Source organism: Plectropomus leopardus, chromosome 24 (assembly GCF_026936395.1).
Source record: "Plectropomus leopardus strain MGB_pleo_1.0 chromosome 24, ASM2693639v1, whole genome shotgun sequence".
In the NCBI taxonomy this organism is placed as follows: domain Eukaryota; kingdom Metazoa; phylum Chordata; class Actinopteri; order Perciformes; family Serranidae; genus Plectropomus; species Plectropomus leopardus.
The window spans coordinates 15360132-15382358 of record NC_142199.1 but is presented as its reverse complement, the minus strand read 5'-3'; the positions used below and the strand labels follow the sequence as shown (position 1 = coordinate 15382358).

The 22227-nt window shown below is 36.6% G+C and overlaps 2 protein-coding genes across 6 annotated transcripts in view; one reads left to right on the top strand and one right to left on the bottom strand.

Moving 5' to 3' along the window:
- Positions 1 to 1661: 1661 nt before the first annotated feature.
- LOC121962998 (glucagon-1-like) lies at positions 1662 to 5432 on the top strand. Of its 2 annotated transcripts, none has more exons than XM_042513352.2 (6): positions 1662 to 1745; positions 1835 to 1938; positions 2898 to 3050; positions 4270 to 4386; positions 4844 to 4987; positions 5069 to 5432. In XM_042513352.2, the coding sequence occupies exons 2-6, from the start codon at positions 1844 to 1846 to the stop codon at positions 5091 to 5093; spliced, it is 534 nt and encodes a 177-aa protein (XP_042369286.1). In that variant the 5' UTR covers positions 1662 to 1745; positions 1835 to 1843; the 3' UTR covers positions 5094 to 5432. The 2 variants fall into 2 exon arrangements, with proteins under 2 accessions (XP_042369286.1, XP_087930261.1); XM_088074135.1 differs by having other exon boundaries at positions 1668 to 1745; positions 1829 to 1938.
- Positions 5433 to 7511: 2079 nt separating this feature from the next.
- LOC121962653 (sodium-driven chloride bicarbonate exchanger-like) overlaps positions 7512 to 22227 on the bottom strand; it is a 58147-nt gene continuing 43431 nt past the window's right edge. For 3 of the 4 annotated variants that reach the window (XM_042512884.2, XM_042512885.2, XM_088074134.1), the window contains 11 exons: positions 19948 to 20053; positions 18153 to 18314; positions 16482 to 16595; positions 15647 to 15808; positions 15120 to 15371; positions 14157 to 14225; positions 13882 to 14055; positions 13675 to 13797; positions 13496 to 13560; positions 11120 to 11233; positions 7512 to 9456 (listed from right to left, as the gene is read on the bottom strand). In XM_042512884.2, coding sequence (XP_042368818.1) covers positions 9381 to 9456; positions 11120 to 11233; positions 13496 to 13560; positions 13675 to 13797; positions 13882 to 14055; positions 14157 to 14225; positions 15120 to 15371; positions 15647 to 15808; positions 16482 to 16595; positions 18153 to 18314; positions 19948 to 20053 — 1417 coding nt within the window. In that variant the 3' untranslated portion in view covers positions 7512 to 9380. Of the gene's footprint in view, positions 9457 to 10755; positions 10794 to 11119; positions 11234 to 13495; positions 13561 to 13674; positions 13798 to 13881; positions 14056 to 14156; positions 14226 to 15119; positions 15372 to 15646; positions 15809 to 16481; positions 16596 to 18152; positions 18315 to 19947; positions 20054 to 22227 lie in introns of all 4 variants that reach the window. The other variant, XM_042512886.2, reaches the window with a different exon arrangement.

Here is a 22227-nt window from a genome sequence, read left to right as displayed (position 1 = left end):
AAATAAATACTTGAATTGAAGAAGAAGAAGAAAACACTGATAAAGGTTGACTCTTACCAAAATAGAAGAAGAAACAGAACCGGAAACTGAAGCCTGAAGATGGCGACTGCGCAGCACCACAGAGCGACTATTGGGAAAAAAAACACAAAACAATTTTCAGCTCATTGTAACTACACTCGCTTCACAAACACACAAGAAAATGTGCATAAAACCTGTACTGTGAACATGAAATATTCCAAAAAGCTAACCACATATGGTATTAAAGAACGTACATGGTATTTTTATTTAGCTGTTATTTAACTATTGATTTTTGTCTTTTATTTTATGGTAGTATTTTAGCTTTTTCGGGTGCTTTTTAAATTATTATTGGAGTTTTGTTTTATTTTTATGTTTTTAATTTTTTTAATTTTATTTATTTATTTTATCCACATTGGTTTATAGACTAAGTCTTGGTGTTGTGTATATGAAAATTCAATAAAATACTAATTATAAAAAATTAACATTTGAGTTTTACTCAGCCAACAGAACTGATAGTAATGAAAACTGTGCCATTATAACAATTAAATTACCAAATAATTTACACAAGTCAAGCTAAAATGAGTAGCTGATTAATAATTAAGCTTTCTGAAAATTAATTGGTTACTTTGTTGATAAACATTTAAGTCATTTTCCATTTTTTAAACAGTTTTTTTTCTGTTTCTTTCTTTCTTTCATAATATTAATATTTGGAGTTTTTTATTATTATTTTATAATTTAGAGTATTGTGGGGTGATTATTCTGTTTTTTCTAATACTTTTCAGGTTTAGGTGCTTTGCTTTAATAATCACAATTTGAATAATAATTTTGCTTTTCTAATGTATTTTTTCTGTTTTTTTATAATTTCATTTTTTGTGGGTTGTTTTCTTTCTATTTTTATAATTTTTATATTTTTGGAGTTTAGTTTTGGAGGTGTTTTGTTCTATTTTCTTTTTTAACAATTTTGAGGGTTGTCTTTTATTTCTATTTTTTTTTTTTTTTTCCATTTTTGGCTACAGTTATTTTCTCTCCTTTTTTTCCTTTGTGCTTATTTTCAGGTATTTTCTTGTCACCTTTTAATAATTTCATGCTAATATTTTTTCTTGTTAAGTTGCTCATGTCCTTTCATGGGTTTTTCCAAAGACATCAAGCCAATTTGCCCAGCTTTTAAAGGGTTAACCTTTATTTTTATAGAGCATAAGTCTTTATTGAGCAATGGCCCTTGTAAAAACAGAGATAACTGCACAACTGATGCAAAAAAAAAAAAAACCCCAAAAAGGGGTCAATAGAGTATCCTTGAAATTTGTTCGGAAAGAAGCCGCAGATACTGACTCACCTTCCAGATATGGCAGCACACATATCACTTCCCATCATGATGACACAGTAGCACATTAAAGCATCTTCCCTACTGTCTGTTTAACAGGATGAGCTGCGGTTGTTTGATCTTAACACCTAAGTACCAGCTGGCATCACGCATGAATAGCGCCTTTCCTTTCTGGACAAATGCTCGGCTTGTTGATTCGGCCGATGTGGCGGGGGGCCGTGTCTAATGGGTCGAGAGTAACAGGTGGACCTGGCAGAGTGGTAAAATTGGCCCACCTGAGCAGACCCGTCCCCCTCCTCCTATAAGAATATAAAAGACCACAAAGTGAGAGAGCCGGGTTAGAGACAGACACCAGGAACAAGCAGAGGGACTACCAGCACCGATCTGTGGAAAGAAACAAGAAAAGGTGAGCTGTTTAGTTGAAATGGTGAAACTGCTGTAGCTGTCTGATCCAATATGCAAACTTCTCTCTTTGTGTGTTGTTGTGAGGTTCAGGTTATAACCATGAAAAGCATCTACTCCCTGGTTGGTATCCTTCTGGCCCTCGGCTTCGTCCAGAGCAGCTGGCAGCTTCCCCTGCAGGAGGATGACAGCTCAAGGTACAGAGAGCACAAACCAGTGACAGTAATGTCAAAAGAAACACCTTTTGATACTTTATGTACTTTTGTAACTGAGTATTCTCTATTTCTGTACTCAGAGTATGAGGTTTTGTGAGAAAAGGGTCTGAATCTGACTGAATCGCAATTAAAGTCGTGGTACTGGTGGGTCGTTTAAGGTCAAATTCCAAAATTGCAGCATCCATAAGGTTCAGCAGAGTCATGTTTGATGTGACATGAGAAAACTTTACATATATGGTGTCCCAAAGACGCCAAATCATATGAAGCAGTAATCCCAAATCACAAAATGACGGGGACACTCATGACAATAGAGGGATTACTCAAACTCAGATTTAGTCATTTCAAAGACCCCAAATGTACCCAGAAAGAAAGAGGCCTGGTTGAGTTTTTCATACATTTAAATTAATTTAGTTTATTTTTTTAATCCAGTTCAGTTTCACTCTCTTTGCCAATGTTTTTGCTTCTTTCAGTTTGCTTTTTATTGTTTCGAAATGTAAGTTTTTAATTTTCATCAGTTTTAGTATGGCTTTTATTTTATCTTTTAATATTTATGGAGGATATTTGAGAAGTTCAGGTGTTACAATACAAACACAAACTTTTGTGAAGGCTTTTTTGGTCTCAATAATCACATTAACCCTTTGAAACCTGTAGCAACATTACTTCTCTTGTGCTGCTTTCAGACTCCTTTCTCAAGTATTTGAACTTTAAATCCTGAGCAAATTGGTGCGATTTCTTTCTAAAACGTGGGGAAAAAAGCTATGAGCCATTTTGTGAAAAATGTTCCATGAATTAGATTAAGAAAACCATTATGAAAAAGCGAAGGAAAAACATCTTGGGGAAAAGAAAGAAAAGAAGCTAAGGAAAAGCTATATTTATAATTATCACAATGAAATACTTACAGTTATGTTCTAAAATTATTGTATTTTTAATTTGCTCTGTAGTTTTGACACATTAGTGGATGAGCCGCGGGAGCTGTCCAACATGAAGAGACACTCAGAGGGAACTTTCTCAAACGACTACAGCAAATACCTGGAGGACAGGAGGGCGCAGGACTTCGTTCAGTGGCTGATGAACAACAAGAGGAGCGGCTCAAAGTGAGATACACTCCGAAAACGACCATAAAACCTTATATTGTAAAGAAACATTTTGACTTGTTCAGTCAGTGTTGTTTTATCCTTTGAAATCTCAGCAAACTGACTTAATTTGATTAAAAGACATGGAAAGAAGGCAACGAGCAATGAAATGATCCAAAAAATAGAAAAAAAAGAGAAAAAAAACAAAATAGCAAAGAGCACAAGAAATTACCTGAAAATTAGTTTTAAAAAATAAAAAAAACTTTTAAAAAATGTAACACTTCTGTAACATAATTTTAAATGTGTAATTAAGATAAATATGAGGGGTCGGAAGATGAATAGGTGATATTTTTTTCATCTTGCTTGCAAAAGTTAGCCTGAGATTATTAATTTGTACATACAATATAAACTTTTTTCCAACAAGATAATTAACTGCAGCACATGAAATAAATAACATCACCTCTGAATCTGAGCTCACAAGCCAAAACGTTTGATTTAATCTTCAACAATATCATATTTTTTTAACTGATCACATGAATTTGTAATGTGGAACCTTAATCTGAAAACAAACTAGTAGCTTAGTGTATGAAGTGGACGTAAAGGACAATGTGTCCCTCTGAAGTGTAGCAGAGTGCGAGTATAAAGTAGCATAAAATTGACACATTTAACCCTTTAAACACCTGGATTGACATCACTTTTCTTGTGCTGCATTGAGACACCGTTCACAGATATTTCAGCTTTTCAACCCAGCAAATTGGTTTGATTTATGTTTGGGGAAAAGGGGTACTGAGAAACTTGGCAAGAAATGTCTGACAATTTAATTTTTTTTTTTTAAGGTAGAGAAAAATGTCCAGAAAACTATTTGTATAGTTATCATGATAATTATAATACAATAATTATCAAAATTAGAATTATTTTACAGATTTATTGAAAATTTTCCAGACTACGGAGAAGCTTCTTTCCCCAGACTGTGAGACTCATAAACTCCTCCTTCAACGCCAAAAGATGTAGCAGGATTTAGGGATAAATTTGAATTTCTTTTTTTAAACATAGTTTTAAAAATGACAAATAAATCTATTTATAAATCTATATTATTATTATTATTTTTGTAATTGTTGGCTAATCTCTTAAGTTTCCGCCTAGGTTTAAAAAGTTTAAGTAAGTTTTATGTTTAGTGATTCTAATTGTACTGAACTTACTTCCTGTTAGAGCACTTTTTAAAACCTCTTGTGTGTTTTAGTGTTGAAGAGAAGCGCCACGCAGATGGGACCTTCACCAGCGACGTGAGCTCGTACCTCAAGGAACAGGCAATCAAAGACTTTGTTGACCGGCTCAAGCAGGGACAAGTCAGAAGACAGTAGGCTGTCCCTCCGTCCTTCTCCTCCTCCTGCAGTACCAAATTCCCTGCCGGCCCGCCTTCCTGTGTCTGATTCCACCCTGACGAGAGAGACAGAGTCAGAGAGAAACAGCTAATCATCTGCTTCTTGTGTCACCTTCTGTCCTTTCTTTGCTTTTTTTCCCCTTAATGTTCCTTGTGATTGTGCGAAAATAAATCACCTAAACTTTTTCTCACTGCGTTGATTGATATGTTACTTCACTGTGTGATGACTGCCGGAAATGATTTGACACACAAGCGCAAGTGCACAATGAACCAATCACAGAATGATCGTCGCAATGCAAAAATAATGACAACAAAAATGCTGATTTTCTGATGAAGGTCAAACATTGGAGCTTAAAAAGGCAGGTTTCCACGTTGTGGGGCCACTGACCCTTGACAGGCCGTGTTTACATGATGTGCCTGTGTACACACTCAGATCTGAAACGGACAGGCGGGGTGAGGCGTTCAGCAAGAGGCATGTAGATGGGAGCTTCACCAGTGATGTCAGCAAGGTTCTGGACTCCATGGCTGCCAAGGAGTATTTACTCTGGGTCATGACCTCCAAGCCCTCAGGGGAGAGGTAAAACCGACTCAGGTGGCTCATCTGATAATTGCCAGAAATGCGTGGCTCGGCATGATTGTATTTTCTCTTTTTTTGCAGTAAGAAAAGACGAGAGGACCACTGAGACGCTCAGCGAGGACACTCCCTCTGAGTGCTGCACGCAAAGCCACACACAGGAGGAATAGAAAGCCATACTGCTTTGCATGTCGTTGTGTCTGTTTTTTACTCGTGATGCAAAGATACAAAAACTCTTCCATAGTTTTTATGGTGCACCGGAGAGAAGAAATGGAATCGAGGGCATAATTTTTTTTCTACAAATTTAAATTATTTTCTATATTTTTAAGGTGAAAACAAGAACACAAAAAGTTTGATCTCAGGTTGGCCTAAATGAAACACATGTGGTGTAGTTGGTTTTCATTGCATATTCTTAATCCGCTCTGCAAAAATAAAGTTTTTCATTGTGTGTTTGCGGCATTATTTTTAGGGACAATATAACTGAAGCTCATCTTCAGTGAGCTTCACATATATACTTAAAATGTGTCAATATTGGATAATAGTCTTAAAATGATGTCCATATTTTGTTTATGGCTCTCAGCCTAATGTCACTGGGTTATACTAAAAACAAAACTTTAAAACAGCTCTTAAAATCTTTTTTTGAGATCATGACAAATTTCAGCCTCTGAAGTCAAAAACTGTGGACACAGGTTTTTGTGGACCGACCAAACAACTACCCAACAGACAGAGCGAGCTATAGAGCTGCTGGTCGCAGCTAAACGCCATCAGTAATTCCCTAAAATAGTGGGTCGCTGTCGTTTTTTGTCTATATTTTACGAGTCAGGTATCCTTCTGCATCTGCTGTTTACCTGATATTTACATGTGCACGCCAAAGATTACATCTGGCCATGCTCTCAAATGACGCTGCCTGTGCACATATCATATGGATGCAGAATTTGCCGACTGGCCAAGATGCTAGTTAGCACATTAGAAACCTGATGTTGAAAGAACAAAGTATATTCACCATGTGCTATTGAATAATAACACAAATACTTACAAACTGTTTCTGCTAATGGGTTCAATGGTAAGAAAAAACAAGTACTTAAGAAGTATGTTTTGATGTCAGGCTCTCTTGACTTTAATTGTCATCCGAGCTGCCATTTCTCCTTGTGTGCTGATTTAAACCACCAATCGATTTCATTCACCGTCAGGTTCAGACATAATTTCAACATGCTGAATCAGTCACAAAAAAGCCAACACAACAGGTCACGCTGCAAAAACTAGTGCGCCAGGCGCCTGGTGGTAACCGACGGTTGATCATAGGCTTGGTGTGTCTTAATTTAGCCTATATCAATATATTATATCTTGTTTGTTTATCATATTTTGTATTATCAATCTGATTTTGTAATGACAAAAATATCAAATAAGTGAAGGGGGGTATAAAAGTATAGCATTTGCCTGTGAAATGTAGTGGAGTAGAGTTATATTGTAGCATAAAATAGAAAATGTTCAAGGTTACAATTAAACTAAAATCTAACTAAAATCTGTTAATTCTACTTAGAATAATAAGAAAGAAAAGAAGAAAAATAAACCAGGTGCCTTGAAAAAGGAAATTTAATTAATTTGTGTTTACTTTATATAAAAATGTTAACTTTACTTGAAATCTACTTAATTTTGTGCAGTTGTTGCAACTTAAAATTGATAACTGCAATAATCTTGTTCTTTCTAAGTAGCGTAAGTAAACCAAGTAAGTCTGACTTACCTTGATCATCACAAAGAGGATTTTGCCACTGATGAAGTTTGGAGATCTGTGAGTTTCTGTTTTCTTAACAAAAGAAAATACAAATATGATTGACTAGTTTGCAGCTAACAGAATACAGATATTTATCACAGTGAACACAGTAAGTTGCAACAACTTCACAAAATCAAGTAAATATAACTACATTTTAGTAAACCTATCAGTTAGATGTAACATTCACACAAGATTAATGGTTATGTGTACTTACATTTTTCAAGGTTCGGTCTCCTTGATTTATTTAAAATAAAATTCAGCTTGTCAGATTTTACAGTGTAATATTCATCCAAAATGTAAACATATATTTTCATCTGAGTCTGTTTTACTCTCCAACATCTCGTGGGATCAAAAATCTGTGAGTGCCACACAACAAGAAATGCAACAGTTTTTAAAGATTCATTCTATTTCAGATGAACGCAGTCATGTTAGAACAAGGATACTGGTCTGTCTGGGAGACCCAACAGCTGCATTGTGGGTCAGTCACCTCCTGTAGCTCCTGTAGCTGGAGCAGCTTCAGCCTGCGGGTTGATCTGTGCTCCTGCTCTCCAATGAGGCCAAAGATGTGGAGCTCCTGAGGTCAAGGTGGAGACAAGGAGGCAAATACTTACACATTACTAACACTGTATCTGAAGAGTGGTCTAAAATAACTGTTAGAATATAGAATAAATACTTATACATAGTAGTACAGTGAGAATGTGTCTCACCAGCTTACCTCTGACCTCCAGGTGAAAAGATCAATAAAATACCACACCATTTCAGCAGTTTGTTGAAGATCTTTATTTATGCTCTCGCTCACTCGCGCTCTCATTCTCATGAAACGAATCACAAGATAACAACAGATCTGAACTGATAGTTTTCTATACAGGTGACTTAAATTATCAAACAGAAAGTGTACAGCTATCACTACCAAATTTAAGGCAGAATTCCACACAGAAGTGGTCAAAATATTTGATATTGATATAATTCTGACCCCTTATTAGTTTCTATAATCAACTAAGAACCATCAATTAGACAATGGGAAAAGAACATCTACAACAAAAACCTGCCTTCAACACTGACTTCATGTTAGTAATATATTAGTAACATTTTACATGAATAAAATATACTATGTATTATACATTGTTAAGACTCTTTACCGTTTATTACATGTTGCCCTTCCCAGAAAAAAGGTATTATTGCATCTCTAGAAGTAACGATGGTCCTGCGGCAAGACAGTCAAGTCTGTTTCACCGTCATGCAGGTGTTTTTCTTTTTAAAACAATTAGCTTCAGATGCTAACACATTGAGGGTCATTTGGATAGGAGATCACATGTCCATGGATGACACTTACTGACAAGATGACAAAGAGTATGCAGGTGGAAAACACAGAGCTTTCTGTACAGTCACCCTAAAGTTCAGCATTCGCAAATTTGATGAGTTTTTAAAAAGCCAAGGCCAAGTAGCTAGAGATACTGAAAGATCCCAAACTATGCTGAAATGTTAGCTCGAAAATGCTCCAAAAAGCTTGCCCCCAAAAGTACAGTGTTGTCAAATGAATAGTTCATTTTGGGAAATACATTCACTTTCTTTCCAAGAGTTAAATAAAAAGACTAGTAAATGTCTGTATGCTAAATATGAAGCTAATCGTAGCTAGCTTTAAAATGAAAAAAGCTAGTTTTAAAAGATGACATTTTACATTTCAGCATTTATAATACAAGTAGTATGTTAAGTGTTTATTTGTGAGGTTTGGCAGATTTTCTTACATTTGGGCAGAGCCAGGCAAGCTGTTCCACCGTTTTCTGTCTTTATGCTAAGCTAAGCTAAGCTATGTGGCTGCTAGCTTTAGCTTCATCCTTAGAGTACCAGCATGTGAGGTATCAATGTTCTCGTCTAACTCTCAGCAACAAAACAAAAAAATGTATTTCCTCAAAATATCAAACTATTCCTTTAACTCGTTTGGGGAAATGCTTTATTGGAGGTGAGACATTTATCTGTAAAATGAAGAAGACTCTGGAGTGATATGAGCTGTCACTGTCACAAAAACATTTAGATATACAGAATATATAAAATGTAAAGTCAATACTTTCAAAAAATTACTAGATTTCCTATATAGCCAACTCATTAAGATACCAGTGAAATAGATTAGTATTGGCAAATATCTACTTTTTAGGATTTCTACTGTGAGGTGCGTCAAGTCAATAGCGGCATTAAATACTGCACACAAAATCCACTTCTTTGCAGTTTGCTGTGGCAGGTTTTTCAAAGGACTACTGTTGTTGGAAAAATATAAAAACATACAAAATACAAATAAAATAGATTTAAAAACGGTTTAAAATTTTTACGTAATTGGCCCATTGACACAGCAGTTACTGTAAGTGTCATGAAGTTCTGGCTTCCTTCTGTTGCTGGTATCACCAAACACTGATATACATAGAAAAAGAACACAAATGTGTCTCGGTTCCTCGTGTTAATACTGTTTCTAACAATTTTTGTTTTACACAACTTGCACACGGACTTACATGACAAAAACACAGTGTAGCACAGTACAAAGGTGGTTGAGTGTGGCACGGTATCGTTTTTTTTTTTTGTGTTTGTTTTTTGATCTACTGATTGACAGCACAGTGGCACCGCCAGTATGTGTCATCACAAACTTGTCTCCCTGTCCAAGCTCTTCTCATGTCTCCGGCGCTTGTGTCGCTTTTCGCCGCCACTGGAACAACTGCACAAAAAAATATTTCAACCAGACGAAATATTAAAAAGAGAAAAAGCAAGTTTGAGGACTGAAAGCTTGGAAATAAGGGACACAAGTGCAGATTCATAACCAGCTGGCTAACAAATAATCAATCAACATCACACAGCATGCAGATATGTCTCACTATACTTTAAGGACCTGTGTGTAAGATTTAGGGAGATAGATTGGCAGAAATGGATTGGAGCAAGTTTTCTTTCGTGTTTAATCACCTAAAACTAAGCATCGTTGTGTTCTCCTTACCTTAAAATGAGCAGTTTACATGGGGAGCAGGTCCTAGTTTACGGTGATTGACATGTGACACTGCCATGTTTCTACAGAGGCGTTTGGTGGAGTTTTCTGTTTGTATTTTTAAAAATGCTTTATTTAGGGTTTCTAGCTGTTAATAACACCAGATTTGTTTGTTTTCGCGAGGGAGCGACCTTAAAGGATAATTTTGTCCTCTGGTGAAAACTTCTTCAATGTCTGGATCTCAAGTTATCAGAGAAAAAAAACTTCACATTAGCATGTGTTGGACTAGCCGACTGCAGCGACATGCCGACGTGCATCAGAAACACATGGATTTTTAAACTGAAACTTCTTTTTTCGGTGTTTGGTCAGTTTAAATCACCTGGTCTGTTTGTTTTGGAAAGGAGGAGACCTCTACAGATGATTCAACTCATGATAAAAAACCTCTTGTACATCTGGTGCAGAAAAAGGGGATCACACATTAACTTGTGAGAGCATGTTGTGTGAGATTCGCTGATTTGTAACATGAAACCGTGTTGTTTGGTGATTACAGCAGTTGTGATCACCTGATTTGTTTGTTTTGGAGAAGAAGAGATCTCTGCGGAAAAATTCGGCTTCTGATAAATGAAGGAGTTGTAGCTGGGAGCGGTTTTACATCTACAATTCACCGCTGGACGCCACCCAATCCCCCTAAATTTACACACTTAACCTGTAATAGCAAATGACCCTATCATTCCATTATCTTCCCACATTAAAATATAGTAATATAACTATTAATTTTACAACTTTAACAACATGCAAACACATCATAAAATGTGTTCTTAAAGTAACATGCACACCAAGGTCATGCTGTTTTGTAACAACATTCATTTATTACTGATTTACCTCTCTATCTACTGAATCAACCCCAATCTCTGAATCATTACTCGCAGCACAGACCAACACGGTTTTTATCATGCAACGATCAACAGTCATTAGCAGTCAACAGAAGACACAGGACACAGAGACTGTCCATGCTGACAGGGACTGGGAACAGCTTACCTTTGGGATATCAGCTTCTGAGAGGTTAGGAAGGGGAGCTTAGGGGTGGAGTGGAATGAGAGAAGCAGGCAGGAGACACTATGTTAGTCTACTCTGTGGGAAACCTGTGAGGGCAGGGCTGCTCTGAGATAAACCATTTTTATCCAAACATACTAGCTCCTCAGTTTCCTGGAAAAATAGAGAGTAGATGTTCCATAACATTTCAATAGTAAACACCTGCCACTGCTCGCTTTAACACTCAGAAACACCACTATCCCCTTGAATTAGACATTTTTTGACCCTGTGAAAACACACTGGAACCAGAAGGTGGAAGCATCTGATGTTAAACCTGATACCGACGTTAATAATCTGAGAGTTAAGTCACCTTTTAGCGCTGGCTTCCTTCTTCGTGCTCTCGCCGGGGTTGACACTCTTCCACACATTCCCGAAAGATCCTTTAGACATCTCGTCAGTAATATTCACTGTGGCCGGGTCACTCCTTCGAAAACACAAGCAAAATGAAAAAAAATCATTATTTCACTTTGTATGTGAGGTTTTCTACAAATAAACAGCAACAAAAAGGGACGAGAAAGCCAGCAAGACAGGAGACATGAGCCCTCTGAATAAATCATTGATCCTCCTGACGTTTAATAATCAGAGTGACTGAGCTTTTACCACGATGGTGGCTGGCAGAAATGTCATGAATTAGTGGCATGGACAACATAAAATATCAACAACCTCGTGTAATGACGGCTGCTGCTGCACCGTTGGAGAACCTCGCCGATTGGTCTTTAATTACAGTATTTATCATTGACACACTTTAAAATGTGACAAGTTGATCTTACTTAAAATAATCTTTTAAGTAAAAGATCTTTTAAGCAATCAATAAACTGATTGCCTTGAAAAAGGAAAGTAAATTTAACTATAAATCTTCATTTATGATTATTTATACCTAAGTGTTAAGTGTACTTGAAACTGAGCTGTATTTCCTAAATTTTATGAAGTTGTTGCGACTTAAAAATGTGAAAATCTTCAAAGTGACTTGGGGAATATGACATAGCTCCATGGCTGAAAAGTGATCCCGTCGTTTTGTTTAAAAATAGTGAATTACATTTACTTTTTGTAAACTGTACGCTTTGTCACTGACTTTGATAGCGTTCCCTGTTTGGCTCATAATTGAGCCAAATGTTTTCATGAGCTGAGCAGACTAGAAATGTCTCCCGTTGCCATGTTGTAAATAAGGTTTATTAATCACTGAAGGAGTAAAAAAAGTTTCCATGGCATAAGAACCTCATGGGATGGATGGATGATTGTTCCAGGTATTAGTCAAACCTGCAGGTGTTACCAGGGAAACCGAGTTATGGCGTGTGAAAAACTTTAGATTTGGATTGAAAAAAGCATTAAAATATGAATGAATGGTCTTAATTATTTTTTCTTTGGCAAGTGACCACGGTATATTGCCTGATGTGTCCATAATCAAGAATTAACAGCCTCCGCAGAAGCAACCGTCCAACACAAATGCTTCTTCGTCTGCCATTAGTTCTTAATAACGGATACCTCATCAGGCGTTATCCCTTACATCCCAAATGTCAAACTGTTCATTCAAGTCTGGAAGGAAACTTGCACTTTTAGCATATCATTCAACTGATCATAAACAATTTATTCATCAAGAATTTGGACATAGATTTATATTTTACAATTAAAACAATTTAATACTAAAATTAAATACCTTTGATTGGCATTCAAGCAGCTAGAGTTACTGTACTGTACTTAGTTATGATTGGTATGTACTTGAAGCAGACCTATGAATATTTCAGCACTGAAAAAACTGCTTTTGCAGGAGGTTAGGGCACCTAAAATGCAAAATATATGTACAAATGTGATATTTTCACCTATTATTTGTTCGTAGGTATATTGACGATAAAGAGTTTTCTTGCAATAGTTTCCAGAACAGAAGCGCTTCCCATCCAGTCACTGAAAGAATGTATTTCTTTAAAAGTTTTTGATGCCAAATCCCAACATGGATTTTTCCATGGTGTTTCTGAAGGTCTTGGTGTCTTCACATCATATTCTGGAGTGATTTTTGACGATATCAATTCTCCACTGGTCAAAAATGCTTAATTTAGCACCACGTGTGGAAAAATTATATCAACCTAAAAAAAATGCTGCAAAAAAGTGACACATAACTGAACATGGCATGACAATCATAATGTATACACTCTAAACTCTGAAAAGATGCCTACCTAAAACACAATATTTATTCATACTTAGAACTAGAAAAACTTTGCACTGACAGTACAAAAGGCAATGACCAACTGACCAACAGAGGGTGGAAAAAGTAGCAAGAAATTAGTAAAAAGTTACAAGAAAATGACCTAAAAATAAGCAAAAAAACAACTGACCCCGAAATAATAATATGCATATTCTTTTTCTGTAACATAATTTTAAATATAGAATTATGATGATTATGAATATTGTTTTCTGGACCTTTTTCATTCGTTTTTGATAATTTTCCCATTATTCTCCCCCCTTTTTTTTGACTAATTTTCATGTCATTTTCTTTGTCACCTTTTACAAATTTCTTTCAATTTGTGGGACGTTTCTTGCAGAGCTGGTCAATGCCTTTTTTCCCGTGTTTTTGAAAGAAATTAAACTAATTTGCTCAGATTTCAAGGGGTTAAAAAGATTATGAGGAACAAATGCAGCACAAGAAACTGATGTCACAACAGGTTTTTAAGGGTTAAAGGTCAAAATGACTTACTTATAGTGTCCCTCCAGTGGCACTTGTACAATGCCTTCCTCCTCGGCAATAATACTGTGCTCCTCCTGAAGAACAAGACAAAAGAGAGAATCTGAAACCCTGCACAGATGCCAGCTTTTCTGCTGCAGTGGTGCAAATTTTAAGTCATCAGACAGATTTGGCATTTCTTCGTACTGCACCTCCTCTGCAGCATCCTCCAGCTTCTTCTTCTTCCACTCTGGCATCAGGTCATCCAGCCAGCTCAGTTCTCTCTTGCTGAAGATGAAGTCCAGCAGCTTACGAATGAATACCAAGGCCAGGACCTGACGCAGCAGACACGCACGGACATCAACCAACCATAAAAGCACACAAATATACATGCATACACAAATACACTCTGTTGTTACCATCATGGGGAAGACGATGGCGGCCTTGGAGGTCTTGATGACCCAGAGCAGGACCAGGCAGCTGAGCTGAACGATGGTAAAGAGGTGCACCTTCCTCAGCGGGACGTGACGAAGGTAGATGAAATCTGGCTGATGTTTGGCCGGCATGCCGAACAGCCTTAGTCGGTCAAAGAACTGCACGGATACAAACGCACATCCACTCAAGAATTCATCCTACATCTTTCCTCTGTTACTTCTTCCAATGAAAAAAAACTAACATAAAACACTGAGCTCACCTGAATGCCTCTGAGTGAGGACGCCCCCATGTACAGAAAGACTCCGTACAGCACAGGCATGGGAATAAACTGCAGACAGAGAGAACAAATATTTATGTCTCATACATACAGCTATGGAAAAAGAATTAAGAGACCACTGAAAAATTATCACTTTCTCTATCAGTTTTGAACTATTTAAAGTTGAATTAATATTTTTGTTTTATTCTATAAACTACTGAAAACACTCTACCCACACTGTAAATAAGAATACTGTCATTTGGAGCATTTATTTGCAGAAAATAACAACAGGTCAAAATGAAAAAAAAAAGAGGCAGTGCATGTTTGTTCATGTTGATTTCTTTTAACAACACAATATTAATGTTTAAACTAAGGAAGAGATCAGTAATCAATATTTGATGGAATTACCATGATTTCTTATCAGAGCCTTCATTAGTCTTGGGATGCTAAAGTGTATCATAAAGTATCGTTTTGTAATATACTGTAATATATCAGATTGTGCCGTATCCGATCATAACGTATCGTATGATAATGTAACACAACGCGTCATATTGCATTGTATCGCATCGCATCCTATTCTATCGCAACATATCGCATCATATCCTGTTGTAACATTGTGTCGCATTGTATCGTATTGCATTGTATCCTATCCTATTGTAACATATCATATCATATCCTGTTGTAACATATTGCATCGCATCGTATCGTATCGTATCGCATTGTACCCTATCCTATCGCAAAGTATTGTAAAATATCCTACTGTACTGAATCGCATTGAATCATAACGTAACGTATCATAGTTTATTGCACTGAACTGCATTGAACTGCACTGTATTGCATCATGTCCTAAAGTATCGTAACGAATCGTATCAGTATGGTATTATCGGTTTGGTTTTATGGTCATCTTTTACTAATGATTGACAAGTTTGTAAAATGACTGTGTGGGTGTGTACTTTGGCCCCTGACCTTTAGCACAGAGGTCATGAAGACAGAGCAGCCCATCAGGGTGAAGATCATGAGGCCGGTGAAGCGCTGCTCTCGGATTCCCAGGAACTTGGGCTGCTCCCCGGGGGCCGAGCACTCGGACTCCAGCTTCAGGCTGTTGACGTGGGAGATGGAGAGCACGGTGGCTGCAACGAACCACGGCAGGCCCATCACTGAGCATACGCCCAGCATCACACCCACCACAAACAGGTCCAGGTGGTAGCCACAGCCTTTCTGCAGGGGACCAGACACAGTCAGTGAGACTTAGATTCAGCAGTTATTATTAAATGATTACTAAAAAAGAGCTCTGCTATAGTTTGACCCACTCATTTTTAAAAGAGGGCTGAGATTTATTCACACATTTGTTGCACATATATGCATTAACAACATATACAAAACATTCTCAAAGACAGCAGGTGATTTACAGAATACAAAGATATATTTGCTGAAAAAAACAGTCTTTTGGCTAATGTGGTGACTTTATGATTTTAAATAAAAGTTTTAAATGCCTTTAGTTTGTGCTCCTTCCTGTTGATGATGACGGCAGTGATCTGCTGATCCATGAAGATGAGGATGGTGCAGAGTAGCGCGGGGACAAAGGTGATAATTGTGGTCCACCAGGGGTTGGGCCCCACGGGGTTAATAAGCCAGCCACGATCATCCCTGGTTGGCTGGTGAGAGTGAGGGTAAAAATGAGGAAAATGGATGTTATAATATGCAGAGAATAAACACACGTCTGTTACATCATTTTAACTTAGAGTCAATAAATAGTTGAACAAATTTCTTCAAGTTTCTTTCTTGTTGCTCAAACAAATATGTGAAGAAGTTAGTAACGAAAAAAGGTTTGACAGAATTGTAAAAGATGAACAGTTCATAAAAAACAGTTTGCAATTCTTCCGAAAGGATTTAGACGATTTTAACGAAAGACTCTCAAACCATGCTACCGCTCTGGAATGCATTTTAAGTGTGCAAACATCTTTTGACAGACACTGCAAAATTTAAGTGTCAGGAGAGTCGACCAAGAGGAATAATTTCATCACTTCTCTGACGGAGTCCATAAAAAAAGAGAATCACGTCAGATCACAGAATTAAAGGTACAACAACTGCTGGTTGATAAAGTTGAATATGCACTTTCAAAAAAACCCATTAAACAATCAAAACAATTAATTGTGATGCAGCTGCTCAGATTCAAGCAGCATTTCTTGACCTCACCTGTCACATTTGTTCTGATTTTATGCTGTTATATGATAATGTGTGGAAACACATTTAATCGATGTTTAAGATATCAAGATCTAAAGTAAAGGTACCAAACTGATGCATGCATAAGTCTTCACGTGGACTTACTTTGAAGTTGCTGGGCACCTGTAGTTTAGGTGAGGGGATCCCCAAGGCATAATCTACAATAACCATAGTTAGGATGGTGATGAAGACAGCAAAGTCGCTGATGATGGCGCGCACCTGGAGTGAACAAAGAGACAGAGTCCCAGTTATATGCAGATGTTGTAAAAGAAAACTTCAGGTGCAGGATTTAAACACAAACTGAAGGCAAAAGTCTGACAAAAGATCAGCACCCTCTCCGAATTTGCTCCCAGTTAATCTTGTTTTACAGCAGAATGGAGACTAAAAGCTCCTGCAATCAGACTGAACCTTGGCCCACAAAAATAATATTTAAAAGAAAAAGTCTCTGCCTATCTCTTATTCTTTCCAAAGCACCTGAAGTAGATCAGCATATGTGATGAACTTCATCCTACTTTCTTTAGTGCTGCACTTTTTTGGTTTGTACCCACCAAATTTAGTATAGTTCACTAAAACAAGGTTTAAAAAACATTTTAGGTAACTGGATTAAATTTAATTTAATAATTAATAATAATTAATATTTTTTTATTAATATATATTTTTTTAAATTAATTTAATAATTATATGTAGAAAAAAACCCCAATACTGTGTATTTACAAACTAAAATAATTTAAAATATACAAGAGGTGTCTTAAGTTTTAGCCATGAGGAGTTATTGGTTTATGTTTATTGAGACTGTGAATCACTCTTCCTCAAGTGTTTGTATTGTTTTATCTATTCTGAACGTTTAAAATCTTGCCCCTGATATATATTATTTTAAAAAACAAAAACAAACAAAAACTAAAATGAACACTGAAACAAAAATAAAACAAAAAATAAAAGCTAAAGTGAAATATAGTTTGCAAACTATCTAGAATTAAATCGAAATTTATTTTCTATTTTTCTATGTACTTTCTTTTATGATATTGTTTTCCTTTTGGATAACGTGTGTAACATATAATGCTTTTTGGTTTTGCTCTTTGCATAGCAGCTTGTTTTGTCCCCTGCAGTGTCACTCAGTGTAGTCCAGCTCTGCTCCGACTGAGTCAGACTGACTCAGTCGTGCAGATCAAAGCCCCCTCAGTGATGTCTGTGTTTGTGTATGTCGTGTTCTGCTGCTGCTCAAATGTTTATTTGACAAAGATTTCTATCAGATTAAAATATTGCTCTGCTAATTCTTTTTTTTATAACTGGAAGCTGTCAAAAATACTCTTTTCTCTGACTTTTGACATCTCCACACTGTACCACATGCAGACTACAGCAACGCATTTATCACCACAAGGTGGCGCCGGTGCACCGTAGATTCATGTGCCAGCATCACGCCACACATTAGCTCATGAGTGTCATCTCAATGATAAATCATAGAAATTGCACACATAGAACGGCCACACACACTGCAGGCTTTCTGCTGTGGCACAAAACAACAAATAGATGGCAGCAGAATCTAAAAGACACAGGCAGAGGCGAAGCCGTGACATGAGAAGCAATTTCACTCCCGTAACAAAATGAGAAGTGAATGGGGGACTGTAAATTTAATGAAGCAGACTCAATTTTGCAGCCACCGGGCACTCGAACACAGTGTCTTACAGGGACTCTTTGAGTCTGTGTGCTTCAAAACTGATGCAAAGAGTTAGACATAATGAAAAGAAGGAGATGCATTATTCAGGGATCAGTGTGTACCTTGGTGGGGAAGTAGCGGCTCGTCTTGAACTCCTTGAGGAAGGCGGACATGAAGACGGTGGAGAAGAAGAGGACCACGCACCAGAAGAGGACGTCGGGGATGTAGGGGCCGTGGGGACCACAGGCGCTGCCGACAAACTCCCCGTGCAACATCTCGCACTCCTACTGGCACCAGAGGACACGGCGATGATGATGATGATGATGATGATGATGATGATGATAATTGAGGATAAATACATGATTAGAATGGCGGTGAAGACGATGGCGATGATGGATGTCGTGTCAGTGGTACATTCAGATTTGATGTATTCATCACTCTATGCTTTAAATATCTATATAGTACATGATTCATACATTTGCATACAATCCCAGTGGCCTCTCGTGCCTCTCAAACCGTTTGCTGCTTATACCTCCAACAAGCGTGTGTAGGAGTCACACGCCGCCACTGGCACGACTTATTTGTGTCTGACAGTGAGAGAATCCACTCTTCACACTTCATCTCCACGCTCATTCCGCACGGATAAATCCCGTCAAATCCTGCCCACATGGTCCTAATCCCCGCCTAGACTTATGACACTTCTTGATTGAGGCAAAGTGTGGGAGACACGACGCGGTGCCAGAGACTGTAAGAAATATCACCAACTTTTCTGGGGTATTTTGCTTGTGGCTGTGATCAGATGTGCTATTTCTGTCTCTGTAGCCTCTCCTCTTCTCTCCTGCACTCACTTTGACTGTGATTTCTTTACATCTTACTGCTGAACGCAAGATAAAATGAGCTCAAGTAGGCCATAGATGACACTTTTTAAAAATATATACCTACATTATAAAACCTGACAAGCTGATCTTACTTATAATAATCCTGGAAACCAATTGCCTTGAAAAGAGAAGGTAAATATAACCATAAATCTTAATTTATGTTTATTTTACATCTAATTGTTAAGTATACTTGAAATTTAGCTGCATTTACTTCATTTTCTGAAGTTGTTGCAACTTAAAAAATGACTACCTTGTCCCTTCTAAGTGTGTTAGCAACTTAATTTAATCAAGTTAGTCTGACTTAAGCCTTTAACAGTCACACTAAGAAACACATTTGCAAAAAATGTACATAATAGACCATTGAATATGTTAACGAAACGCATCAATTTATAAAAAAAAACTTTTTTTTCCATGTATAATGCATTGTAAAAAGTGCAAAACTCAATGTCATGTAATAGAGAGATCTGAAAGATCTGAAAATTAAAAGTAACTTCATACATACAATAAATTTACAAAAATAAATAGATACAAATACAAATGAATCTAGTGAGAAAAATCTGTATGAAATATATGCTAAAAAACAAATAGTCATTGTTATAGATACATATAGAAATGAATCGAGAAAAAAAAATCTGTATAAAATATACGGTAAAAAAACAATTGTCACTGTTATCATATATAAGCATCTGTATAAAATGAAATTGGATTTTGCCAAGCTTTTAGTAAAGCAATTTGATCATAAAAAGTTTCAACCGTGTGGTTACAATGCCTGTTAAAGGGTTAACACACAGAGGATTTTTCCAGTAAAGAAGTTTTATGTTTAAGAAAATACAAACATGACCGACTATTATGCAACCAGCAGAATACAGAAATATAGCACAGCAAACTTGGTTTAGTGAAGTAAATCTTAATAAGATTCAACATAAATTAAGAATAATAGCTATATCTGTTTACAAAATTTTTAAAAAATAAAATCAGATTTTACAGTGTACAGCAGCTGTTTTGCTATAATTCACTTCACATGTGGAGGGTTCCTTACCTTGACCTCCAGCATGGTCCAGTTGACCTGAGAGGCTGTGATGTTTCTCTCCTCCCAGTACTGCAAGGTCTCATTGCTGGGGTCTGTGGGCTCCACACACGCACACCTGTGGAGCACATTTGTGTTTAGTTTTCCTAAATACTGACAGGAGAAAAGGGTGTTTATAACAATCGACAATAAAAAAATAAATTAATATCAATCAGAAAAAAATCTATTGAGGATAATTTATGTTCTCAAACAGGTGCACCCTTTTGTTTAACTTATGTTTAATTACTTAATGACTGTTTATTTTAGTCTGTTTTAGTGTTTAACAAGATGGTATATCAACTTTATCATTTTTAACATTTATTTATTATTCTGCTTTTTATTGTTTCATTTACCTCTTATACTGGGCCTGGAGTATATTATTTATGTATGTATGTATTTATCATTGTTATTATTACTTAACTTAATTCACTCTCCATTCCACAGCGACACGATGAGCCATCACCATGACACAAATTCTTCTCCTGGCATTTCACTAAACTAAATGTCAGCATCCCCTGCTGTCCACTACACCAGAATAGAAAGCCACAGAAGGAGCTCTTGGCTTGACACAGTCACCAGCCAGCTTATGTGTCGGGATAATGCACGCTGCTCCTGACACACACTCAACATGGGATTATTCACCATAAAGCACCATTACAGAAAAACTGGACAGTGTGTCTACTGTACCGCTGCACCATCTGTCGTTTGATGAGGCAGCAAAACTGATGCAGCACGTGTGCGTGTAAACATGCCAAGTTGTGAGCGCTGTGTATGCGAGACGAGCTGCAACAACAATGACAACATCAGTAAAGAACGCTCCGAAGATGTGAGAGGATATTAAACATTCGTCGGTTCAGCATTTTTCTAAATATATTACATAAGGAGGTGCAGATCATTTATTTATTGACTTCCCTGTAAACAGCTTTGTAATGAAGAATGTAAGTGATAGTTTGTTTTTTTCTGCAGTTCCTAAAAGGAAATGACTCACTTTTTATTGATTCACTCTCCAAATGCATTCAAAGTGTTTCCAGAGAACTTTTCAAAAGTAATATCTGGATCCTTACTCATTTCTCTTCATCTACATGCAGTGTTTTTCTTCTGTTTTTCTCCTAGAGTGTGTTCTTCCCTACACAATGATTTCCTATTGCTGCCTATTGTTTATTAAACCTTTGAATCCTGAGCAAATTGGTTTGATTTATCTCAAAAACGTGTAAAAAGGCAAAGGGCAACTTGCAAAAAATATATATATTTTAAATTATTTTGCAGAATTATAATCATTTTTTTCAGGTCATTTTCTTGTTTTCTTTTTCTTTAATCTTCCCTGTTTTTTGTTTTGTTGTTTTTTTGTTGCATATTTGTGTTTTTTTTTTAATTTTTGTTTTGTTTTTAAGTTGGTTTTTTTATTTATTTATTTTTTTATTTTTTTGCTGTGTTAATTTTGAGGTCATTTTCTTGTAGCTTTACAAGCTAATTTCTTGGTCATTTCTAATCAAGTTGCTCATCGCCTTCTGCCAATCTGCCCAGGTTCCAAAGGGTTAATCTAAAGGGGAAAATATCCATGCTTTTTCACGTTGTTTTCTTGCCATTAAACTAATCTCCATCCACTGGATTTTAATCCATAAACGGTCTTATATAACAAACAACAAAAATATCAGTTCAGTTTTAAATCCATACTGCTTCAATTTTACTGCAAATTAAAGTAGGGCTGCAAGTAATGATCATTTTCATATTCAGTCATTTATCAATTACTAATTAATCAAGTAACTATTTAAAATTAAAGAACTTAGAAAAGTGATTGCTTTCAGGCAAGTTCTCCAGTTATGGTGGTGGTATCCTCGGGAAGTAAAAGTCACTCTGAATCTAAAAATGTGTGAATCATGTCTGTGTGATCATCAAATTTTGATGCTTATTCTGGCGCATGTCTCTCCCTCTTTTATCTTTCCACCTTTAAAGGAATTCTGCACCCACAGAATTACCTTTTCTTTGTCAGTTACTCACCTTGTGTCACCTTGAATTTGTGAAGAAAAGGTTGTTTTTCTACATGCCTCCACATTGAACAGAGAATCCAAAAAGTAGCGCAGACATATTTTTCATAAATTAGTAATCAGTGTCCACAATCAAAAGCTATTTTTGCAAAAATACACGCGTTTTAGAAGTACTATGTCTATGACTGGATAAATAACACTCAAATTTGATTGCAGGAGTTGTGTAAGAGTTTTTAACTAACTTAACTTCACTAACTACTACTACTAT

Excerpts from the sequence above, each read along its gene's own strand:
- LOC121962998 (XM_042513352.2), top strand. The coding sequence starts at position 1,844 with ATGAAAAGCATCTACTCCCTGGTTGGTATCCTTCTGGCCCTCGGCTTC. Across the intron at positions 3,051-4,269 it reads AACAAGAGGAGCGGCTCAAA|TGTTGAAGAGAAGCGCCACG; the intron begins GTGAGATACACT and ends TGTGTGTTTTAG. Across the intron at positions 4,988-5,068 it reads TCCAAGCCCTCAGGGGAGAG|TAAGAAAAGACGAGAGGACC; the intron begins GTAAAACCGACT and ends CTTTTTTTGCAG.